Consider the following 21,310-nt stretch of genomic DNA (forward strand, 5'->3'; position numbering starts at 1 on the left):
TGTAATCCCAGTAATCCCAACACTTTGGGAGGCCAAGATGGGTGGATCACTTGAGGTCAGGAGTTCAAGACCAGCCTGGCCAACATGGTGAAACCCCATCTCTGCTAAAAATACAAAAAAATTAGCCAGGTGTGATGGCATGCACCTGTAATCCAAGCTTCTCGGGAGGCTGAGGCAGGAGAATCGCTTAAACCCAGGAGGTGGAGGTTGCAGTGGGCAGAGATTGTGCCACCGCACTCCAGCTGTGGGTGACAAAGTGAGACTCTGTCTCAAAAAAAAAGAAGAAAAAAAATTGAATCAATTTATTTAATTTATCTGGAGAAGGAATCTAGAAGGGAAAACACTAAAAGAAGAGGTATATTTTTAAGATTTAAACAAATCTTTACTTTCATGGCGAATTTTACATTTTTCCATTCCATTTAAAATATTTTCCATAGTTTAGCTGAACCAGGCTGAAAGTGGATGCCTGGAGTGATGGAGGCGATACACCATGAAGTAGACATGACAATAAAGGAAGGGGAGATAACAGTCTTCTTTGTTTTGCTGGGGGCCAGTCATCTCTAAATTCTTGGAAAATTGAGAAAAAGTTAGTGGGCCTTTTCCTTACTGAACTGCAGACCCCAGCGTCAGGGCAGAGTTATCTCTACAAAGCAGGGAGAGAACGCAACAAATAGAGCTTGGCCTAACCGCACTCTCTGGCTTTCGGGTCACATTTAATGTGACAGAGTTGAGGCTGTTCTTGGAACGCAAACCCAAAAGGTAAGGCACCAGGCCGTGTGACCATTCGTCTAGGTGGGTGAAGGTTCCAGGACTCGGGGAAAAGGAGCTAGGCAGGCAACGAAATCAGGTACATGAGAAGAAATCATTTTGTTTTTTTTCAACCGTGGTCTGCGTTGAGTAAAAACTCATTTTAGAATTAATAGAGAATTTCTTCATCTGCTCTGAGCAATTGCTGGCTTGATTTTATAGCTGAATTCAACCAGATGGGCTCATTGAGCATGCCATAATTTAGTTTTCACTGCAAGGAGAAAATGAGAGTCTATTTCAAATTTTGAAGAAATATTGAGGAAATTAAATAATTATCTGGATAAAAGTGCATAAGGGGTGTGTGGAAGCAGAGATAAATGAACACTGCCAGTCCTTCATAAATGTATTATTGTATTTGTGTATAATTTATCACCTTGGATTTAGGAATGAAAACTGATTATATTTCAAAAGCAGCTAAGTAGAAACTTACTTGAATTTGAACAACAGATAGAACCAAAGAGAAGAGAATAGACAGACTGAAACTGAAACATCCAATAAAATAGCATTAAGAGCGTGGTGACTGGGAGAAGGTTAGGGATCCTGCCTTCTTGAAGTGTTATATTGGCTCTTGATCCCATAGTCTATACGTAGTGCTTTGGGAATAATGGTGCTTTCCCAGGTGCTAACACTACCAACCAACATAGAGAACCATCAAGGTGTGTAGCATTTCCTCTAATATTATTTCTTTTCAGTCCTTTGAGAAAAGTTAAAGTCAATGTCATTGCTGTCATGCAGCTTGGAGGCCTGGGAGATATGAGGTCATGTGAAAATGTGCCAATTTTAACATTGTGTATCAGGAGGAGTTGGGGAAGGGAAGGAGGGTCCTGCCAACTTTCTTCTGTCATGAAAAATAAAGAGGACTATGGCTGGTACTCCAAGCTGGAGCAATGCCCTTCTCTATGAGTGCATGAAAGACGCAGGTAGACTTGAGCGGGGAGGACCCAGAGAGGCCCTTGAGGCTGGAGAGATTTAGCCTGAACCTAAATCTCTTTGGGCGTGCCTCCCTTGGGGCATCCTCCAGAATGCTGGGCAAATTGCTGGCAGATTCAGGGCCTTACAGATAGCACAGGGCAGTGAGAAAGCATACTGGTTAACAGTGTGGGCTCTTGAGTCAGATAAACCTGGGTTTGAATGTGAACACTGTCACTTCTTGGCCATGTGATTTTAGGCAAATACCTTACTTCTCTAAAGCCTGTTTCTCTTGCCTTCAAAATGGAAATAACGGTATATCAGTCTCGTAAGATTCGCTGCTGCCTGGAACACTGTAAGCACTCAATAAATGGTAGTTATGAGGGTGATTTTATTTCTAAAGCCCTATGAAGTCAAGTGTCATCATATGACAAATGGTAAGTGCAGCAGTCGTAAGGCATGGCCTAGGCACTTGGGAGCCCACGACAAACAGCCATCCTGAGAGCTCCTTGGGAGGAGTACCAACATCCGGTCCCCATTATGCAGCCCTGGACCCCATTAGCCACCCAGCCCAGTATCCTACCTCATTCCCAAATGACCTGATAGACACAGTAACCGGTCCCATGTTGCAACATGATTGGGATTTTTGCATAAGAGTTCGAGTTAAACAGACGTGAGTCATCTTATTCTTTGGTTCCATAGCATTTTGCTATGCAAATTTCATATTCTCTTGGCTTCCTTTTTCTCCAGTGCCCAAGACCAAAGAGTGGAAGCAGAAAGAAATGGCAATGGCTGCAAGGGCGTGGGGGGAACCATCACTCCTATATGCCTTCCACTGGAACTAAGGCTGGAAGGGTATCAGGCTGGATGAGAATGAAAAAGGCAAATAACATGTTGTGCTATTATGAAAACATTTTTGACCTTTAGGACTCTCTGGAGGGGTCTTAGGGATCCCCAGATAGCCCCAGACCACACTTTGAGAATCACTCATCTAGAGACTTAGACATTAAGAAATATCTATATATCTATATCTATGAATCTATCTATCTATCTATCTATCTATCTATCTATCTATCTATCTATCACCTAGTATATGTTGACACCTTTGATGATTCTATAGGAGGCTTTGCCAATGTCTTATATTTTGAAATTCATGGCAAGATGTAAGCAACAGATTTGGCAAGAGGAAATATTATAACCTGAAAAATGGGACAGATTAGTGTCACTAGAAAAGCAGCACAACCAGAGAGAAGAGAAGGGAAAAAAAGGATGACAGAATAAAGGGGAAAGAGAGAAAAGTAGAAAAGGAAATGGAAGAGAATGAAGTGTTCTGGTGCTGATGAAACTTAAGAATCAGGAAGTGATAATAACAATAATAGTTGTAGGAAAGTAGGAATGAGATGGTTAGAAAGCCTCAAACAAAAAAGTTAGGAAGGAGGGGGTCTTTCAGGCATTATGTGATCCATCTCCTTTCTTTATGGCTAAAGAGAAGAAGAAAGAGAAAAAAGAAGAGAAATAGAGAACCCTATGTGTCTGGGCCTTTAGGTCTAGAGGATTGGACTATGATTTATGAGACTCTTTCCACAGCTAATAATCTATGAATTTATAAGTCGTGTATATTTTTCAGATTTCTTATTTGGTTAAGACTTATTTATCACTGTGGTCTGTGTCACTTCCAATGAAAGCCATGTTGTGATGGATGACATGAATGCATTTGATTTTTCGCAGTTCTCAAAAAGTCAGGATCATAATGCCCTTCAAAGTTCTAAGTAGCTTATATAGTGTGATCACGTTTTCAAAAAGTTAACCAGCCTTCAGGTATGTCCTGGGACTAATGCTGCTTTTGGGGAGATAAGAATCTAGGCCAGAACCAGGTCCTAGGACTTTGTGGCACTCATTTGGGTGATTCCTCAGTTTCCCTGTTGTTCAGCTCTATGATATCTGTCTCCTTAGTGTCCAGGTTTTCCATTAAGTACAGCATATCAGGAGAGACTCGAGAGCCAGCCACAATGTTGATCCCACTGATCTCTGAGGATGTTTCTGTGTCAATTAAAAGAGCTGGCTGAGAGCTCATGGGGTCTGGACTTAGGTTTCCTAGAGAAGTGTGGCTGGACTCCAGGATTCCTGGAAAGCTCCACCTTTTTAGAAAGGTATCACCAGGGTCTTCTTCACAGTTGAATATATTTTCCTCAGCACTGGCTGAAACAGTCTGGAGACTGGGGCCTCTAGGAGGTGTTTCCTTCTCTGAAGGGGACAGGTTGGATCCCATGGGGCCCTGCTGCTGCTCAGTCTTGCTTGGCTGAACCCCTGTAAACTCAGAGCTCAAGATGGAGGTAGCGGAGTCATGGTGGTAGCTGTCTGAAGTGGGCACTGGAGCTTCGCCCGCTGTGATCAATACTTCGGGCACCAGTGGCATTTTGATGGGTGAGGTTCTCACACTGGACTGTGGGGTCAGGCTCTGTAAAGTGCTTGTCTGGCTGGTCTCCCTGATGGTGGACAGCTCTCCCATGCCGGAGCGCAGCATGGGGCTTCCTTCTGGGAAGGAGGATTTCTTCCAGGTGGGTGAGGCCCTGTGGGGGTTTCTTGAGGGCACATCCAGTAGATCCCTGGCTGGGCTGAGGTCATCTCGGGGTAAGAACATGGAGCTGTCACTTGTCTGCCTTCTATAGCTGCTTCTTCTGGGGCTGGAGGGGTGTTCGTGGGCACTCAGGAACCGCTTGACTCTTCTTATCATGGAATGCCGATGGCCATGCTTCTCATAATTCCACAGCCACTCCTCGTCAGGAAAGTCGGACTCAGACAGCCTGAAACACACAATGACAAGATCCAGGCAGAGTAGCTTCGGGGGCCTAGTTTTGGGGGCAGAGTCTCAAAGTTAAGAGATGAGTTTGGTATGTTTGCCTTATATATTTTTAAATGGGGGTTTGAGGACTTGAGATAGTCTAGCAGAGGCTCTCACACTTTTTGATCTCAGATTCCTTTTAAACTCTTAAAAATTATTGAGTATCCCAAAGAGATTTGCTTATGTGGGTTATATCTACTACTCTTTACTGTATTTAAAATTATAACTGGGGAATGTCTGAAATGCAAGCATGTACAAGCACACATTCCATTTACTGCTAAGTGATGACATCATCACATATCTTGTGGCCTCTGGAAAATTCCTCTGGACACTCTTGACAGAATGAGAATGAAAAAGGCAAATAACATGTTGTGCTATTATGAAAACATTTTTGACCTTCAGGACTCTCTGGAGGGGTCTTAGGGATCCCCAGATATCCCCAGACCACACTTTGAGAATCACTCATCTAGAGACTTAGACATTAAGAAATATCTATATATCTATATCTATGAATCTATCTATCTATCTATCTATCTATCTATCTATCTATCTATCTATCTATCTATCACCTAGTATATATTCTTTCTCCCTTAGTACAGTTGAATTAAAGTCATGTTTCCCAGGACCCATAAAACCCCCCTTAACAATGGATGAGAGTAAATTCATGAGAGTGCAATGACCAGCTCACATTTATTGACTATATACTAAGGCCCAGCTAAGCACCTCCTATGCATTGATTCATTCAGTTATAATAATTAGATGAGTTGGTATTAGTATTATTATTTACACTTTACAAATGAGGAAACTGAGGCCTGCAGAGATTCACTAAATGTACGCAGCTAGCGAGAGCAAATTCGGAAGTCTGGCTCCAAGTTCCCGCTCCTAATCGCTTTGATGGAAAGCCTATTACACAGGGGTCAAGGGATGAGCTAGAGCCCAGGGCAGAAGAGTAAGTAAAGCACAGTTCTTGCTCAGAGGTAATTTGTAAACATTCCTGATGAGGCTTTGCATTTACATCTGTACAATTAGGGTTAAAACAAGAGAAATTGGAACCGTGTGGAAAGGATATATTCATCCAGGTAGGGTGAACTCGCATCACGATTGGGCTCCCTTTGTGATTAAATTTGATGGATTAGCTACCAAGAATTTCCTGCTGGATTTTTACCATTTAAAAAATAAAACAAATAATTCTACCATTTAGTTAATTAATTATTTATTTGAGACAGAGTATTACTCTGTCGCCCAGGCTGGAGTGTAGTGGTATGATCTCAGCTCACTGCAACCTCTGTCTCCCAGGTTCAAGTGATTCTCAGGCCTCAGCCTCCTCAATAGCTGGGATTACAGGCAAGTGCTAATTTTTGTATTTTTAGTAGAGACAGGTTTTACCATGTTGGCCAGGCTGTCTCGAACTCCTGACCTCAAATGATCCACCCACCTCGCCCTCCCAAAGTACTGGGATTACAGGCATGAGCCACCACGCTTGGCCAATCCTAACATTTTAAATCTCCTTCAGGACTGACATAAAATGAATAATTGAGGTGAGATAAGCCTGTTTGGTAATTTGGTCTACTGTGGCCTCGGATTACATAGTTACTTGCCACACATCTCCATGGACTTATAGCCTTAATAGGGTTTGAAGAACAACTTAAAGCCTTGCCCTTGAATTACAAATGCTCATCGTGCTAGCTCTGGGAGCAACAGTAACCAGCCGGTCTCAGTCCAATATTGGTAGAGACATCTCTGGTGACAAGATGCCACGTGTGTTTTATGTGACATGAAGGAAAACATTGGGACAGTATAATATTGGTGTAACTTGAAAGGGCAAAGCAAGCAGCCAAAGAAACATCATTCCTCATGTTTATGAATAAAATATGGATGACTGAGATGATTAACTGGCTGAATGTCCCGGGACGGCGTTTGATTACAGCCTTGTGCTGTTTTTCTAAAGCCCCAGCAGCGCCCTTGGCTACCAGATAGCCTTCTGACACACCCTCCACTGTGTGAGGCTCAGATTCTATTACATCGACTTGAGAAATGCAGACTCATGCTTCAGTGGCCTTGGTGACCCTGCTGGGTGGATTGCATTTGGTCAACTCTCCAGTCACACTCCACAAGCACCCATTTAGTTAGGGAGGACACCAGCGGAGCCACAAGGGAACTTGTTCACTAACATAGCCACTCTGGATGTGTTCTGGGAATCAAGGACAAGCTGGCAATCTCTCTATATAGGACAAGCATCTGTCTTCCATTTGGGATCTCAACTATTTATTTAAGATTTGTTTTTTTAAACTACCTCTAAAGGATGTAATATTGTGAGAAAGACAATCTTCTAGGGAAAAAAGTTTTTATTTTTAATACTTCAAAACTTTGTGACTCAAAGACAAAAACTTTATGCCCTGTTGTAGGACGTATGTATAAGACCTTCAACTGTAGCAAAGGTATAAACCCCTGGGTCATAGATGGGGGAAAATAGACAAGTTGCAATAAGCAAGCTGCAGAACGTCTAGTGTTCTTGCTAACATCCTACCGATTCATGACTGACATTGGGTAGGTCTGCTAAGAAGACCCTATTGTACCTTCCTGGCTCATGCTAAGAAGACCCTATTGTACCTTCCTGGCTCATAAGACTACGGAATGGATGCATGAAATTTATCTGTTTATTCACCCGACTAAATTTATTGAGCACTTATCATGAACAATTTGCTGCATTAGGTACCTTTTAAAAAGGAGAGAGAAGACATATAAATAAATATCTACATTTGGGGCAAAGCAAATTTTTGAGCTGGGCTTTGACACTGAGTGGGAATTGGATAGATAGGAAAGGGACAGAGCATTCCACATGAAAGAAGTGACTTGAACAAATAAGGCAGCAGGAAAGTTTAGGGTGTTTGGGAGAAATAGGAGGTACTTGCATCTGTGTGAAACATAGAAAAGTGTCAGGCCTAGGCTGGAAAGAGGTCCTTAGACTGTGCCATGAAGAGTAGTATGCCAGATTGCGGGATGTGGACTTCATCCCGGAGACAGAGGGAAGCTGTGGATTGTCTTTGAGAATGGAGGGCATTGCTAGGGTTGTGTGGTGTTGGTAGGGGTGTCCATAGCGGAAGGCTACACAAAAAGCAATGTTGATGATTGCTTTGGATAAGAAACATGACTTGAAAACTTTTCACTTCTTTAGTCTGAAACAGGGTCTTTGGAAGGACACTTGGTGTTCTGTGCTCTTGGGGGCAGTTTTACATATCTTAACGCTGAGTGATGAATGATGCCCTCCAGGTCTTAATGCTGTAACAGAGCAGTAGGGAAACTCCCCATCATGACAAACCTAATGACACTTCTTCTGAATGCTTCCATGGAAGATCTAATTGCCAACACACAATGTTTATCTCCTCCTTTCTCTGGTAGCCACTATTCCCAATATGACAGCAGAAGCTGTGCTTTAAGAACAAAATAGTTTAAAATAGAATACTTATTTATTTATTTATTTAGAGACAAGGCCTCACTCTGTGACCCAGGGTGGAGTGCAGTGGCACAATCATGGCTCACTGTAGCCTTGACCTCTTGGGCTAAAGCGATCCTTCCACCTTAGCCTCTCAAGTAGCTAGGACCGTGGATGTGCACCAGCATGCCTGGCTAATTTTTTATTTTTGGTAGAGATGGGGTCTCCCTATGTTGCCCATGCTGGTCTTGAACTCCTGGCCTGAAGTAGTCCTCTTGTCTTGACTTCCCAAAGTGTTGGGATTATAGGTGAGAGCTACCACACTCGGCCTTAGAATAGTTTGAAAGAGTATTTCCCAAATGGGAGGCTGGAGTATAAATTTTAGTTTATTTTAAGGTTTTTTTTTCTCTCCTTATTTGATATTTAAAGTATCCTCTTAGTCTAGGGTTAGTACAATCCTGAGGCTCAATGTAATACCACTTAACCAACTAATAGCAGAAACATTATATGATAGAACAAAAGTACCCTCATTATATTCCTATTAGAGTCAGCTGAAAGAGCTCGGTTTTATGTTCTGGAACTTATTTGGACTGAGAGAGGCAGGTAATTAGAGATAGGAGGACATTCATGGAAAGTGTCATGCAGCCATCAGTTTCCAGGGATGAAATTTGAGAACTGTCTCTGTGGTGGGAAAAATAATTTATTTTGAGAACTTGCAGAGCCAGGATTGCTGCTGTCCATGCTGACACCAACCAGCTGCGTGATCTTTGGGGACTCATTTAATCTTTTGTGACTTAGTATCATTCTTGGTAAGCTGGTGATAATTATCCTTTACCTGCCTTTTAGGTTGTTTGAAAGTTCAAAAGGGGTGACATGTGTAGAAAAGCTTTGAAAGTAGAAGATGTAAAAAGGACTCTGTCAATGACTGGCAAACTTTCAGAAGTGGTTTCCAAGTCATCATTGACTTCTCATACAGGGTTGGAAGAGATGATAATGTGTATCTGAAGGTCACTCCCTTTTCTTCTTCAAGATTGTCCTTTTAAAATTATTACTACACCAGGAGATATCACTTAACAATTAACACCTTCAAAAGGGATGACTTAGCCATTTAATGATAAGCCATTTAATGATAAGCCATTTAATGATAGGGCACTGGGCGCATGAAGAGGAAATATAAGAACTGGAAGAAGCTGGGTTATTTGAGGGAAGGAAGGGAGGGCTGCTCAAATGGTGAAAATTGTGGAGACAGACTGCCCTGACCTTGCCTGTCAATATTGTTTTTTTGTGCCATTTGCCAAACATCATCAAACTCTGCAATATACACTTATTGTGCAATAGAAACCATCAATACAAAAACGTAGAAAACATGAGAATGAGAACGATTGTGTCATATATTGGGCTATTTTTGAAAGGGAGAAGAGTAGAAGAAGGAGAGAGAGAAAAGCTTCTGTTAAGACAGTCAGGCTAGTTAGTTATAGGTGAGTCCAGAAGAAGGAAGAGCATGTGTTATTTCCACAGATTAGATAGATGTCTGGATTAAAATAATTTTAATCTCAAGTATTAATAAAAAACCCAAATTTCAAAATCTATATGGAATACCTCCACAAACACCAGCCCCACGGTTTCCCCTGCAAATGACAAATATCCGAGGGCATAAGCAGCCATGATTTAATTAGGAACTTTAAAAGATGCTTGGGCTAGTCAGGGGTGCAGAAGAGCATGCTTCACCCTCTGCTGCCATAACAAAGAGGCAAGAGATAGGCTGAGGAAGATGTCAGCAGACTGCCATACTTCTTGGGGTGTGTCTCATATAGAAAGACAAAAATAGCCCTGATACCTTGAAGGATTTAATGCATTTCTACAAAGAAAGCTTTTTGCAAAGCAACCCCCTTCTCATGAGAGTGATTAGGTAAATATAGAGCTTCAAAAAGATTGAAAGATAAAACTGGATGATACTTGTCTCTCTTTCTCTGCTCTACTTTTCAAGCGGTATTTTGACAATTTAAATTCAAATAATAAGAGGCCTTTTTAACAGAACTGAAATGAGGAATTTAGGAAAACGATATTTAGTATGATGAATTCTACTTCTCACTGCAGATTTATTGTGTTCAAATTGCTAGTGTACTCACAGTCAGGCGACTGCCTTGGAGGGAGCCGATAATTTGCCTGAGAATCTACAAGGACAGAGACATGCGTGGAGAAGCATTTTTTCATGGGCAAAGCAAAATGTACTCTTCAAATCCATCTGAGGCACATGCGGTTATTTTTAACCATCTGCACTGCAGAATCATCATCAAAGCTGTAGCCAAGGATTTATACAATGGACAAGGCAACCTCCCTCTGAGCCGGGAGGTATGGGGCTAAGGGTTATGAGGAAAATCCAGTGGACCAAATATTGTGTTCACCCAGCCTCCCTCTACTCTCTTTCAGGTGGACAGTTCTAAGCTCTAGAGCATCCTAGAAGGTAGCCCAGAAAGCTGCATTTAGAGCTGATGACCCCACTGCTACCCCAGTGTTGGCCTATCTGATCATTGAACCAAAGGCTTCAGCAAATCTGGTTAAAGAAGTGGTCTCCGGTGCCTTTAACAAGGCTTATCTAGCCACATCCTACCACCCTGGCTATGTTCGGCTCTTGCTGGCTGACACAAAAAGAAATTATGGCCAAAAGTGGGGGTTCACTTAAAGTTCCCTCTTCATACTGTTCTATTCTGTAGGAATTTTGTTAAAAAAGGAAATCAAGCCATGTACACATCTGATACCGTTTAAAGGTGAAAACTGATTGCCCATGGTGACCCCACATCAGGGTATGAAAGAATCCCTGAGTAGTTCTAAAATTATAAAGTTAATGCACATTCATCTCCTTGGAAGTTTCCATTTCTCCTTCCTTTCTGGTACCTTAAGTGAAAAATCAATGTTCCCAGAATATACTTTTGTGAAGTTAGTAATTCAGAATTTGAGATATTTTTGGTAGTTTGTAATATAAGCATGCAATAGTATGTATCAGACTATGTATTTTCTTGTAAAGCTAAAATATTTGAATATAGTTGACTAAAAAGGATTACTAAGTAATATCAACATAGACGTATATTTAGCCACACTTTAATAAAGTCTTCGCTCACTAAAATATGTATTTTGGTATATTTGAATTAATATCACTAAAAATACTTCTGACCTACTGTATAATCCTAAATATTTTGTGTACGTTAAGTACATTTGCATGTCTGTATAATTACCAAATATCATGTTATTGTTACATATTCCTAGAACTTTTAGAATAAAGATAGATAAGTAGAAATGATTAGTTCTGACAAAGTTCCATAGCACCAAATACATCTTAAATAAATCCCTCAACTCCTAGCCAGAAGGAGTTCTTTAAAATTTTGAATATTTTTCCTCTTTACTAAGTGGATCCTTAATTGACTTCATAGACCCCTTTTTTAAGATTATTATATATGTGAGAACATTTTGACATAATTATTTGAATTATGGCAGAAAAGCCCAATAAAACAAAGCTCTTTAAATGGGATTACAGTCAGCAGTTTAAAGTTTACAAGCTTGGAGCATGCTTTTAGATTAGCAAGACAGAGCAAGCGCTCTGGACACACTTGAGAGATCCATTTCATAGGCAGTTACAGCCTCTCTTCTCCAGGATTTCGATTCCTTTAGCTGTTATGAATGGATAGTTTGTTAGGGTTTTTCCAGTGCCCTTAAGGGATTATCTTCTTTACTGTTGGCTGTTTTGATTTTCAAGTTAGGACTAAAGGGCATTATGAGACTTCAGTCTTTAATTTCTGTATTTCATTCCTCAGAGTCTTAATTTGTGTTAATGGGTAATCCCAAGTAATTAAAAGATAGTAAGAATTTTGAAGTGCCTCATGATGATATAATGTGAAGACAGGCATTCTACCTCTACCTCAAGCCGGTAGTGACAGGGTAGTTCTGGACCTTGATTTTTGTTCATTTGTTTTTAAAAATCTTGAGTTTAAGCATTTAAAGTTTCTTTTGGTAAAGTTATTTTTTATCACGCATGTGTTTATTGTTGTCCCAGGAAAACTCATTATTACGTTAGGGTTTGGGTATATTTTCTCACTGTGCATCTTACAGACAATGTTCTTTTGGCTACTCGTGGGTGTTTTCTCAATCTTGGTTAATAGCATCTCCATAGTTAAGCTAATGAAAAGATGCCTTAATTAAAACAGCAGATCAAGGCTGGCATGGTGGCTCCCACCAGTAATCCCAACACTTTGGGAGGCCTAGGTGGTAAGATCTCTTGAGATCAGGAGTTCAAGACCAGAATGGGTAACATAGCCAGACCTTTGCCTCTTGAGACCATCCTGGCTAATACAGTGAAATCCTGTCTCTACTAAAATACAAAAAATTAGCTGGGTGTGGTGGCGGGCGCCTGTAGTCCCAGCTACTCGGGAGGGTGAGGCAGGAGAATGGCGTGAACCCGGGAGGCGGAGCTTGCAGTGAGCCGAGATTGTGCCATTGCACTCCAGCCTGGGCAACAGAGCGAGACTCGGTCTCAAAAAAAAAAAAAAAAAAAAAAATCCAGGCATGGAGGTGTGCACCTATAGTCCCAGCTACTCAGGAGGCTGAGGCAGGAAGACGGCTTGAGCCTAGGAGTTCCAGGCTGCAGTGAGCTGTGATTGCACCACTGTATACTTCATCCTGGATGACAGAGGGAGTCCCTGTCTCAAAAATACAAAAGGCAAAAAGCGAACAAAAACAAAAACAAAACTACAGCAGATTAGAAAGGATTCCATAGTATTACAAAAGAACAAACAAAACAGATTCAACTGAAGTGATCCCATGTGAGATAATGGTAAAAGAATTCACACAAGAAATATTTTTTCATTGCTTATTAACTCATAAAATGACTAAGTATAGATTACTGGCCATGCAATAATTATCATTATTTAAATGCTCAAGACTGGTGTATTTATGAAAGCATTTCTATTTTGGGGACTGCATTCAGATTTTTAACTGGCCTTTTTTCATTCAGAGTGTTGATTTTAAAGTTGATTTTTAACGTGCCCCATGCAAAGATCAGGAGATGGAACTTCAGCACTGGTTTGGTGTTAAAGCTTATAAAGTGCAGTTTTAAAACAGTAGCTCTTTGGTCCCAGATTGGACAGAGAAAGATGAGCTCCGTTAAAGCTTCCTTTAGATTAAGACACGATGACTAGATGAGGCAAGAACATTGGTTCCCCCTTCCCTGGCTGCACAGGCACCATCGCCCCCCCTCCCCTTACTGTATCCAACTTCAACTGCTTCCCTCTAGCTCAGCCACTGGGACCCCCCCCTACCCCCCGGGGCCGGCCCTGTGTCTTCTTTAGGACCTTACTCTGTCATCCCCCCTTGCTCCTGTGTCTTTCCTCTCTTCCAGTGGGCTCCTTTTGCACAGCCTGTCTTTTTTCCTTCCTTTTCCAAAACAAGGAGAGTTGTTAATTTGTTTCTTTATCACATCTTGCTTCATCTTACAAAGGATTTGATGTGGCCTTATGGAAATACATACAATGCAATAATAGTATGTAGTATATATGACATATAAAATATTATATTTATATATTACATTATATAAATATATATAATATATAAGATCAGGCCAATATAGTAGAGGTAGAATAAGAAACAATCATAAAAGACATAGAATGTAGAAATACATTCCAAAATAATCCCATTCCACAGACTTAGTAAAGGTAGGCTACAAATTTGATTGTCAGCTTCCCAGCAGCCAAAATGAAAAGGAAACCATCATTAATTATAAGATTATAAAGTTTGTAAGATAAATAGTGTAAGATTTGCCCAGAAGAGACAAAGCTTTCTTTTTTCCCCCCAATGTCTGAAATACATTTCTTCCTGTGGGTCCTCTGCTAAAAGGGATTCTAAGTTACACAGTGGACGGCACTACAGTAAACACCAGAGGGAGTCTTAATGGCTCTGTCCAAACAAAGCCAGGTACAGCAGCTGGGTGAAATTCAATACAGGTGGTGAAGGTAATTCTAAGGAGGCCAAGGTGGGCGGATCACCTGAGGTCAGGAGTTCAAGGCCAGCCTGGCCAACATGGTGAAACCCCGTCTCTACTAAATATACAAAAATTAGCCGGGTGTGGTGGTGCATGCCTGTAATCCCAGCTACTTGGGAGGCTGAGGCAGGGGAATTGCTTGAACCCAGCAGGTGGAGGTTGCAGTGAGCTGAGATCACGCCACTGCACTCCAGCCTGGGTGACAGAGAGAGACTCTGTCTCCAAAAAAACCAAAACACAAAAAACGAACAAAAAAAAACAGCAAAACGAAACAAAACAAAAAGCAAAGCAAGTAAAAAATACGCAATTAGCCTTACCCAAGACAAAACAAAGAAGCCATTCCTAGAAGTCTGAATTGAGGGAAGAAACAGACCAGCATCCCTGTCTCTTAGTGAATATGGTCTGATCTATTTACCCCGTCAATTCAGACTTCTCAAAAAAATAGTCCATGGATACTTAATGAATTGAGGAATTACATGCATTTTGGTTTTGTTTTATTTTTGTTTTTTAAGTATGCAAATGGCATTATGATCTATTTGCTTTACCATGATCAAATGGCAGAGAAGATAAAGGCGGGTGGGGAATGAAACAAGACTGGCCGTAACTTGATAATTGAAGGGGTGATGGATACATGGAGCTTTATCATAGCTTGTTCTCTACCTTTGGAACTGCTTAAACTTCTTCTTTTTTTTTTTTTTTTTCTGAGACAGGGTCTCGCTCTGTCACCCAAACTGTAGTGCAGTGGCATGATCTTGGCTCACTGCAACCTTCCGCTCCTGGGTTCAAGCGATTCTCCTGCCTCAGCCTCCCAAATAGCTGGGACTACAGGTGTGTGCCACCATGCCAGCTAATTTTTGTATTTTTGGTGGAGATGGGGTTTCACCATGTTGGCCAGGCTGGTGTCGAACTTCTGGCCTCAAGTGATCTGCCTGCCTTGGCCTCCCAAAGTGCTGGGACTACATGAGTGGGCCATCGTGTCTAGCCCGGTTTGAACTTTTCTATAATAAAATTATTTTTTGAAAACAGCTTACACTGGCAATTTGATCTTCTTACCTATAAATCACTTCTAACCTACTACAGTTTAATTTCTACCCCACACTCTCACTTAAGTCTCTGATGACCGTAGCATACAAAACCTATGGCGTGCTTTTCAGGCTTTATTTGGAAACTTTGTACCTTTGGCCTCTTGGCAGGGCATTTTCTGGGTTACTCTGCATCTATATTGACCATTTCTACTCTGACTACCCTTTTCCTCTGACCACCCTTTCAGTGATAGTATTCTACCCTTCGTATTCTGCTCTGCTTCCTTGATACTGTTCTGAGTGTTCCCACCTACTCTTTGGTTCTACGTACTGATACCAGTAAAATGCATCCTTTGCCCCTGGACTCCCTGCCTGCTGGCCATCTCCATGTGAATTGCCCATAGAGATCTCAAATTCAACACATGCAAAAGGGACAGCTCATGATCTTTTCCTTAGAGCAGCTTTCACGCTTACACTCTGTCTCATCTTTGGTTTATTACCATTCTTCACTCCTTCTCCTTTCTTGAATCTGTCCCTTCTGTCACCTCTACTGTCTACATCCTATGTGATACACCTACTTCAGGCCCTTATCCTCTCCTGTTTAAATGACAACAGCCTGCTCATTCTGGCTGTGGTCTTATACTCAGCAATCTGTCTTTCAGCCAGTTGCCAGGCTAATCTCTCTAAAGTAAAAATGTGACCCTGTCATTTAATAGCTTTGAATAACGGCTGAAACCCTTACCTGGCCTATAAAACCCTCCATCTTCTGCCCTTGCCTCCGCTCCAGCTTCATTTATTGGCTCTTCTGGTTTGCCTTTCAAATTGTTACTCTGAGTACACTCTTTATCATTCCTCTCTGTCTTTGTCCATATTGGCCTGAAATGTACCCTCTGCTGAATCCCCTCAATCCTATCTGTGCACTGGCTCCTAATTCATTCTTTTATTTATTTTTTTTGAGATGGAGTTTTACTCTTCACTCTTGTTGCCCAGGATGGAGTGTAATGGTGCGATCTCGGCTCACTGCAACCTCCTCTGCCTCCTGGGTTCAAGCGATTCTCCTGCCTCAGCCTCCTGAGTAGCTAGGATTACAGGTTGTGCCACCATGCTCAGCTAATTTTGTATTTGTAGTAGAGACAGGGTTTCACCATGTTGATCTCAGACTCTTGACCTCAGGTGATCTACCTGCCTCGGCCTCCCAAAGTGCTGGGATTACAGGTGTGAGCCACCATGCCCACCTCCTAACTCACTCTTAAAGATGCATATTAGAGTCCCTGACTCCAAGTGGCTTTCTCTGCTTCACCAGGCTAGGTGAAGTGTGTCTTCATTGTGTGTGTTCCCATAAGGCTGAGCATTTCTCCACTGTAGCATTTACCACATTGTATTGTCAATTTTCTTGGCCTTACATCTGTGAACTTAGGAGGCATTTTTTTTTCTTTTCTTTTTTTGACTACCTCTAGCATCTGGCATAGAACCTACCTCACAGTAGGCCCTGAAAAAAATTTACCTGAATAAATAAATGAGCACATTCTGTATGTGGGGGTCCAAGGGAAAATATATTTTAAATTTGTACTTAAGATGGAAAGAAGGAAAATTAATTTATTTGAGTTATATATATATTTAGTAAATATGCAGAAAATAGGGTCATGTTTTGAACATGTTCCTTAATATAGAGAATGAAGACATTGTCTGTGAGGAGTTTCCTTCTGAAGTGGAACTGAACAGTGTGCTGAATGTGAACAGCGCTGTTGAATGTGCTGGCTGGGAGGCGGGTGATCCTGCAGGTGGCCCTTGGAGAGGAGTACTTTTGCTCTGTTCTTGAAGGGCACTGCTTTGATTTCAGAATATCCGGGTTATGGGAATTGTGGCTACAAACCCAAAACATTGATATGAAAAGGTAAGGACAATTTGATTTCTGAATTAAATATGCTGGGAACATACACCTCAAAGAGAATAAGAAAATTTTTAAAAATCTCATCCAGGAAAGGATTTGATATGGTCATCAAGCAGCAGGCACTTTTATAAAATGGAATGCTTGTGTCTACAGCATCTTGACATGTGGTCTTCACTCTCATGCAAAGAGCTCATTGGCTCAGTCAGCACCAACAAAACCACCAGTGCTACAACAATTCTTAACTTTTACCTTCCCCTTGCCCTGAGCCTCAGTCAGGTGGCTCATTTGACATTGACCTTGTATTTGGTGAAGGAACCATTCATTGCTTAGGGAATTCTCTTCTATGATTTTAGAGAACATCTACTGTTTTTGCCAGCCCAGCAAAAACATTCACTCTTCCTGATAATAGCATCCTGCTTTTTCTTGAGATATCACATACTCCATATGGTTGGATGGGGCTGACTGTAACCCTTGGTTCAAAGATGGACCTATAAGCCAGCCATGAATAGTCAAAATATTGTCTCCCTGTTGATAGTAATTAGCCCAGGAACAGATATGTGAACCAAGCCCAGTCAGTCATAGCAAATCCAGCACTTTAGTTTCAAGAGTTGGAAAAGAGATGTGCCCTTTCCACAGGTTAGCTGAGAAGGTAAGCTGTAAGCCTGGAGCTTGCCATTTTGCCATTTTGCCCTCAGGATGGGAGATACTGCCTGAAATCTGAGCCAGTGGAGAGAAAAGCAGACCTGAGAGGCATGGGGCAACAGTGAGTCCTGGTGACATTCTCTGAGCCTCTGGATCTAGTGACACCCAAAGCTAGGCTCGTCTCTGGATGTGACACTATAAACCTCCTTTTGCTTAAGAAAGCTTGAGTTTGGTTTTTGTCATAGGCAACAGAAACATTTTTTCTAATACTACAATCATAGGAAAAATAGACATTAATAAATCCAAAGGGGGCCATTTCTATCAACTCAGGGTTTCTGATCTCCTATTTTCCTGCAGTAAATTTTCCTGGATTGTGGTCCACTTTAATGGTCCTCATTTTCACAGAAAATCAAGATCAAGTGAGCTTTTGTCTAATCGTTCCTTTGAACAATTTGTTCTAGCAGATATAGTTAAACCTCTCACAAAACCCTCTCCCAATAGATTCTGGCCTTTGTCTGTTCTTCTCTCCATCCTGCTGGTAAATAGGAATAGGCCATTTAGTTGGAGGACTTCTCTCTGACAACTGATAATTTTTTGCTGCAGTTTTAAATATTGCACCTCCTGGTTTTCTCTCAGTTGTTTTATTTTCTGTCCTAAATTTCCAGGGTAAGTTTAATACGAAAAATAGCTTAAAGTGATTTAATCTTTCTCTGCTTCAATCTGACATCCACAAATAAGACTTGACTAGGTGATGATAATCATCATGCTCTATAGTTTTATCTAGAGCATTTTAACATTTACAATCTCATGGAATCTTCCCAATAATCTTCTGGGGAAGAAATTTTCTCTGAGATCTTGTCAATCCCTAATTCCGTTTCTGTATTTAGAAACAGGAGAAACATTGTGTTTTAATATTTTCTAAAGAACATGAACATTTATATGGTAGTCTGCAGAATTATGATGATTAGGATGAGTAAGTAGATCAGGATAAAAATGTTGAGACCTTCAAAAAATCATCTTAACCATGGGGTAAGAACAACTCAATGGACATTAGAAATAGAGCCTGCGGAGCATTTGCAGTTTAAATAGTCATCACAATGATGCCCTGATTCTATCAGCATTGCTGGTCTCTTTTCGTTTCAAGTTAAATCTTCAAGTACTTTGCATTAATCAATGGTGGGAGTGAGGAGAAGGATAAAGCATATTTAATTATCTAAAATCAACCTCACAGAAAAACAGGTCTTGTTAATTCTGAAAATTGAGAAGATTGCTGGATGTCCATGAAGCTCTGCCCCTGCAGAAGGTATCATGAAGGCTGAGACATGCATACAACAAGAGATTCCTATCCATGGAAACTGAGAATACACTGAGGGCAGGGATGAGCTCTCTGGCCTGGAAGGAACCTTGGGTGGGTGGGTCTGGTCTTAGAAGGCTAGCTAGAAGCAGAAGCAAATCTAGCCTGGAGTAGGCAACCTTCTCTAAGATGTGCTTTGTGGGCAACGAGGCAAATCTCTTGGCTCCTAAATCTTTCTCATTACTTGCCGGAACTACTGAAATTCCACTTTGAGTCTTCCTTTTCTTTGGGTCTTGAAAGGTTTTCAGCCTCAGAGGCCCCTTTGGAAGAGAAGCGCCACAAACCATCACTGAAGGGCATTAGGAGACATTCAGCAAAGGGAACAGGGTTGAAGTGAGATCTCCTGAAAGTGGAAGGAGGAGGGCAGGCCACTTCGGCGAGGAGGGAAAGAAGGGTCACAGGCAGCAACCATGGGACACGAACCCACTGCATAAATCCGCTTAGAGCATGCCTCAGGGAACTATGAGCCACAGTCTTGCCAAGAGTTATAAGAAAAATTCCACAGAAGTTTCCCCTTTTGCTACAGTTTTTTGTTTGTTTTGTTTTTGAGTGGAGAGTTTCTTACTTTCTGAATTAGTCTGTGCTTTTCTCTTTAATTTACATGGAAACTGTGGCATCTGCCTTCAGCAAATAAAATTCTCCCACATCCACACACTTCTGCAATATCAAATACATGCTCAGACTTAATGAAATATAGAACTGTGCCTGATTTACTTCCGGCCTCAACTTTAAAGCTCATTATACATAGGGGTGATTGCTGTGTTAAAACCACTGAACAGAGACTGACGTACATACTAAGCCCAGGTAGAAAAAAATGCCAAAAAAAGGTAAAAAGATTAGAACAGTGATCTGTCTGCTCATTTCCTAAATATTGGAGATATTTATTTTAATTTTCATTAATTAATTATTTTTCTTGAGACAGGGTTTCACTTTGTCACCCAGGCTAGAATGCAATGGCACAATCACAGCTCACTAAAGCCTTGAACCCCTGGGCTTGAGCAATCCTCCGACTGCAGCCTCCCCAAGTAGCTAGGACTACAGGTGCCATCACAGTTGGCTACTTTAAATTATTTCTTTTCTTTTCTTTTCTTTTTTTTGGTAGAGATAAGGTCTCACTATGTTGCTCAGGCTGGAAAATATTGAGAGATTTAAAAAAAAAATGTACTTACCCCATCTGGACTGTTGACCCCAGAAATGAGGGTATGCAGTAGTCAGCAGCTGCCAATGTGTATGGTGGACGAGCAGCAGAATCGTCCCAGTAAATGTCCTTCTTCATCTTGGGTAAGCTCATGTGCATTTCGTCCACAGCTAAAAGAGAGACCTAAAATCATTGTTATATTGTTAGAATAACTCAGATGTAAATTAAATAAAAAGGAGAAGTTTTTTGGGGCAGATGAGAGTTAGAGTGGGCTAGGACACAGTCTAAGTGAGTGAATATACAAATGTCTATAGTTCGTATTTGCCATGACCACAGCTGCCAGAGAGTTGTATCTGTCGTTTACTGCTCAAGAGTACTTTGCAATGAGGATAAGTGGGGCTTCAAGCCTCCCACACTCCGGGATCAAACCACACACTCCAGAGAGGAGCTGCCTCTTAGCTGGAGGGAGGGGAGCCATCTTTTTATACTGTGCTCACAATTATGCTGTTGTTTTACTTGATAGCACCCACTTAACCCCAAATATTACAGGAAGGTGAAGATTCCAGTTTTCATTCTGTTAACCCCGTAAACACATTTTTACTTGGCATCACTTCTTATATGCCCTGGTTTCTTGTTCATTTCTTTGTTTGGAAAAACATATCAAGAAGTCTATACTGCTTGGTGCTATGGTGCTCTCTCCTCTTGGTTTGACAAAGGGATACATGAATACATTATTAATCCTCTGGGATTCCGATTTTGACAAAGTGGGTGACCTAGGCATTATGTGTCCTCCCTAAGAGACTGACATTGGGATCTACTGTGAGATGTTTGAACTTACCTAACTGCCGACTAAGGGCTTGAAACAAATGAACAAGGTGAAGGCCTTCACTCATCTGTAGTTCACAGGGAAGAGAATGGTCTAGGGAGAGTCTTGCCTAAAAGGAAAATTCCTTCGAGCTGGTTCTTCATGAAAAGCTCTCTGGAATAGTGCTTCAGGGTAAGGGCCCTGGGGCCCATTTAGTGCGTTTCATGCAGATTTGAGACATAGGCGGGCATGGCCCAGGCTCCCAGTGTCCAACTGGTGGCTGTCTGACTGCTGGGACTGATGTGATACGACTTTGGGAACTCCCACCAGATTGTGTCTGGATGCCATTTTAAGTCACTATTAACCTCTCTGGTTGGCAATAGAAAACAAATCAAAGAACACTTTAAAATACTGCTCTATGCTGAGATGAAAGAGGCTG

General features: G+C 41.4%; 1 protein-coding gene across 1 annotated transcript in view; it reads right to left on the reverse strand.

The window, feature by feature from the left end:
- Positions 1-2,844: 2,844 nt before the first annotated feature.
- BEST3 (bestrophin 3) overlaps positions 2,845-21,310 on the reverse strand; it is a 45,755-nt gene continuing 27,289 nt past the window's right edge. Inside the window, exons 9-10 of the mRNA XM_023226546.1 lie at positions 20,098-20,249; positions 2,845-4,520 (exon numbers count right to left, since the gene is read on the reverse strand). Of these exons, the coding sequence (XP_023082314.1) occupies positions 3,611-4,520; positions 20,098-20,249 (1,062 nt within the window). The 3' untranslated portion in view covers positions 2,845-3,610. The remainder of the gene's footprint in view (positions 4,521-20,097; positions 20,250-21,310) is intronic.

This window comes from Piliocolobus tephrosceles, chromosome 10 (assembly GCF_002776525.5).
Source record: "Piliocolobus tephrosceles isolate RC106 chromosome 10, ASM277652v3, whole genome shotgun sequence".
NCBI classification, from domain to species: Eukaryota; Metazoa; Chordata; class Mammalia; order Primates; family Cercopithecidae; genus Piliocolobus; species Piliocolobus tephrosceles.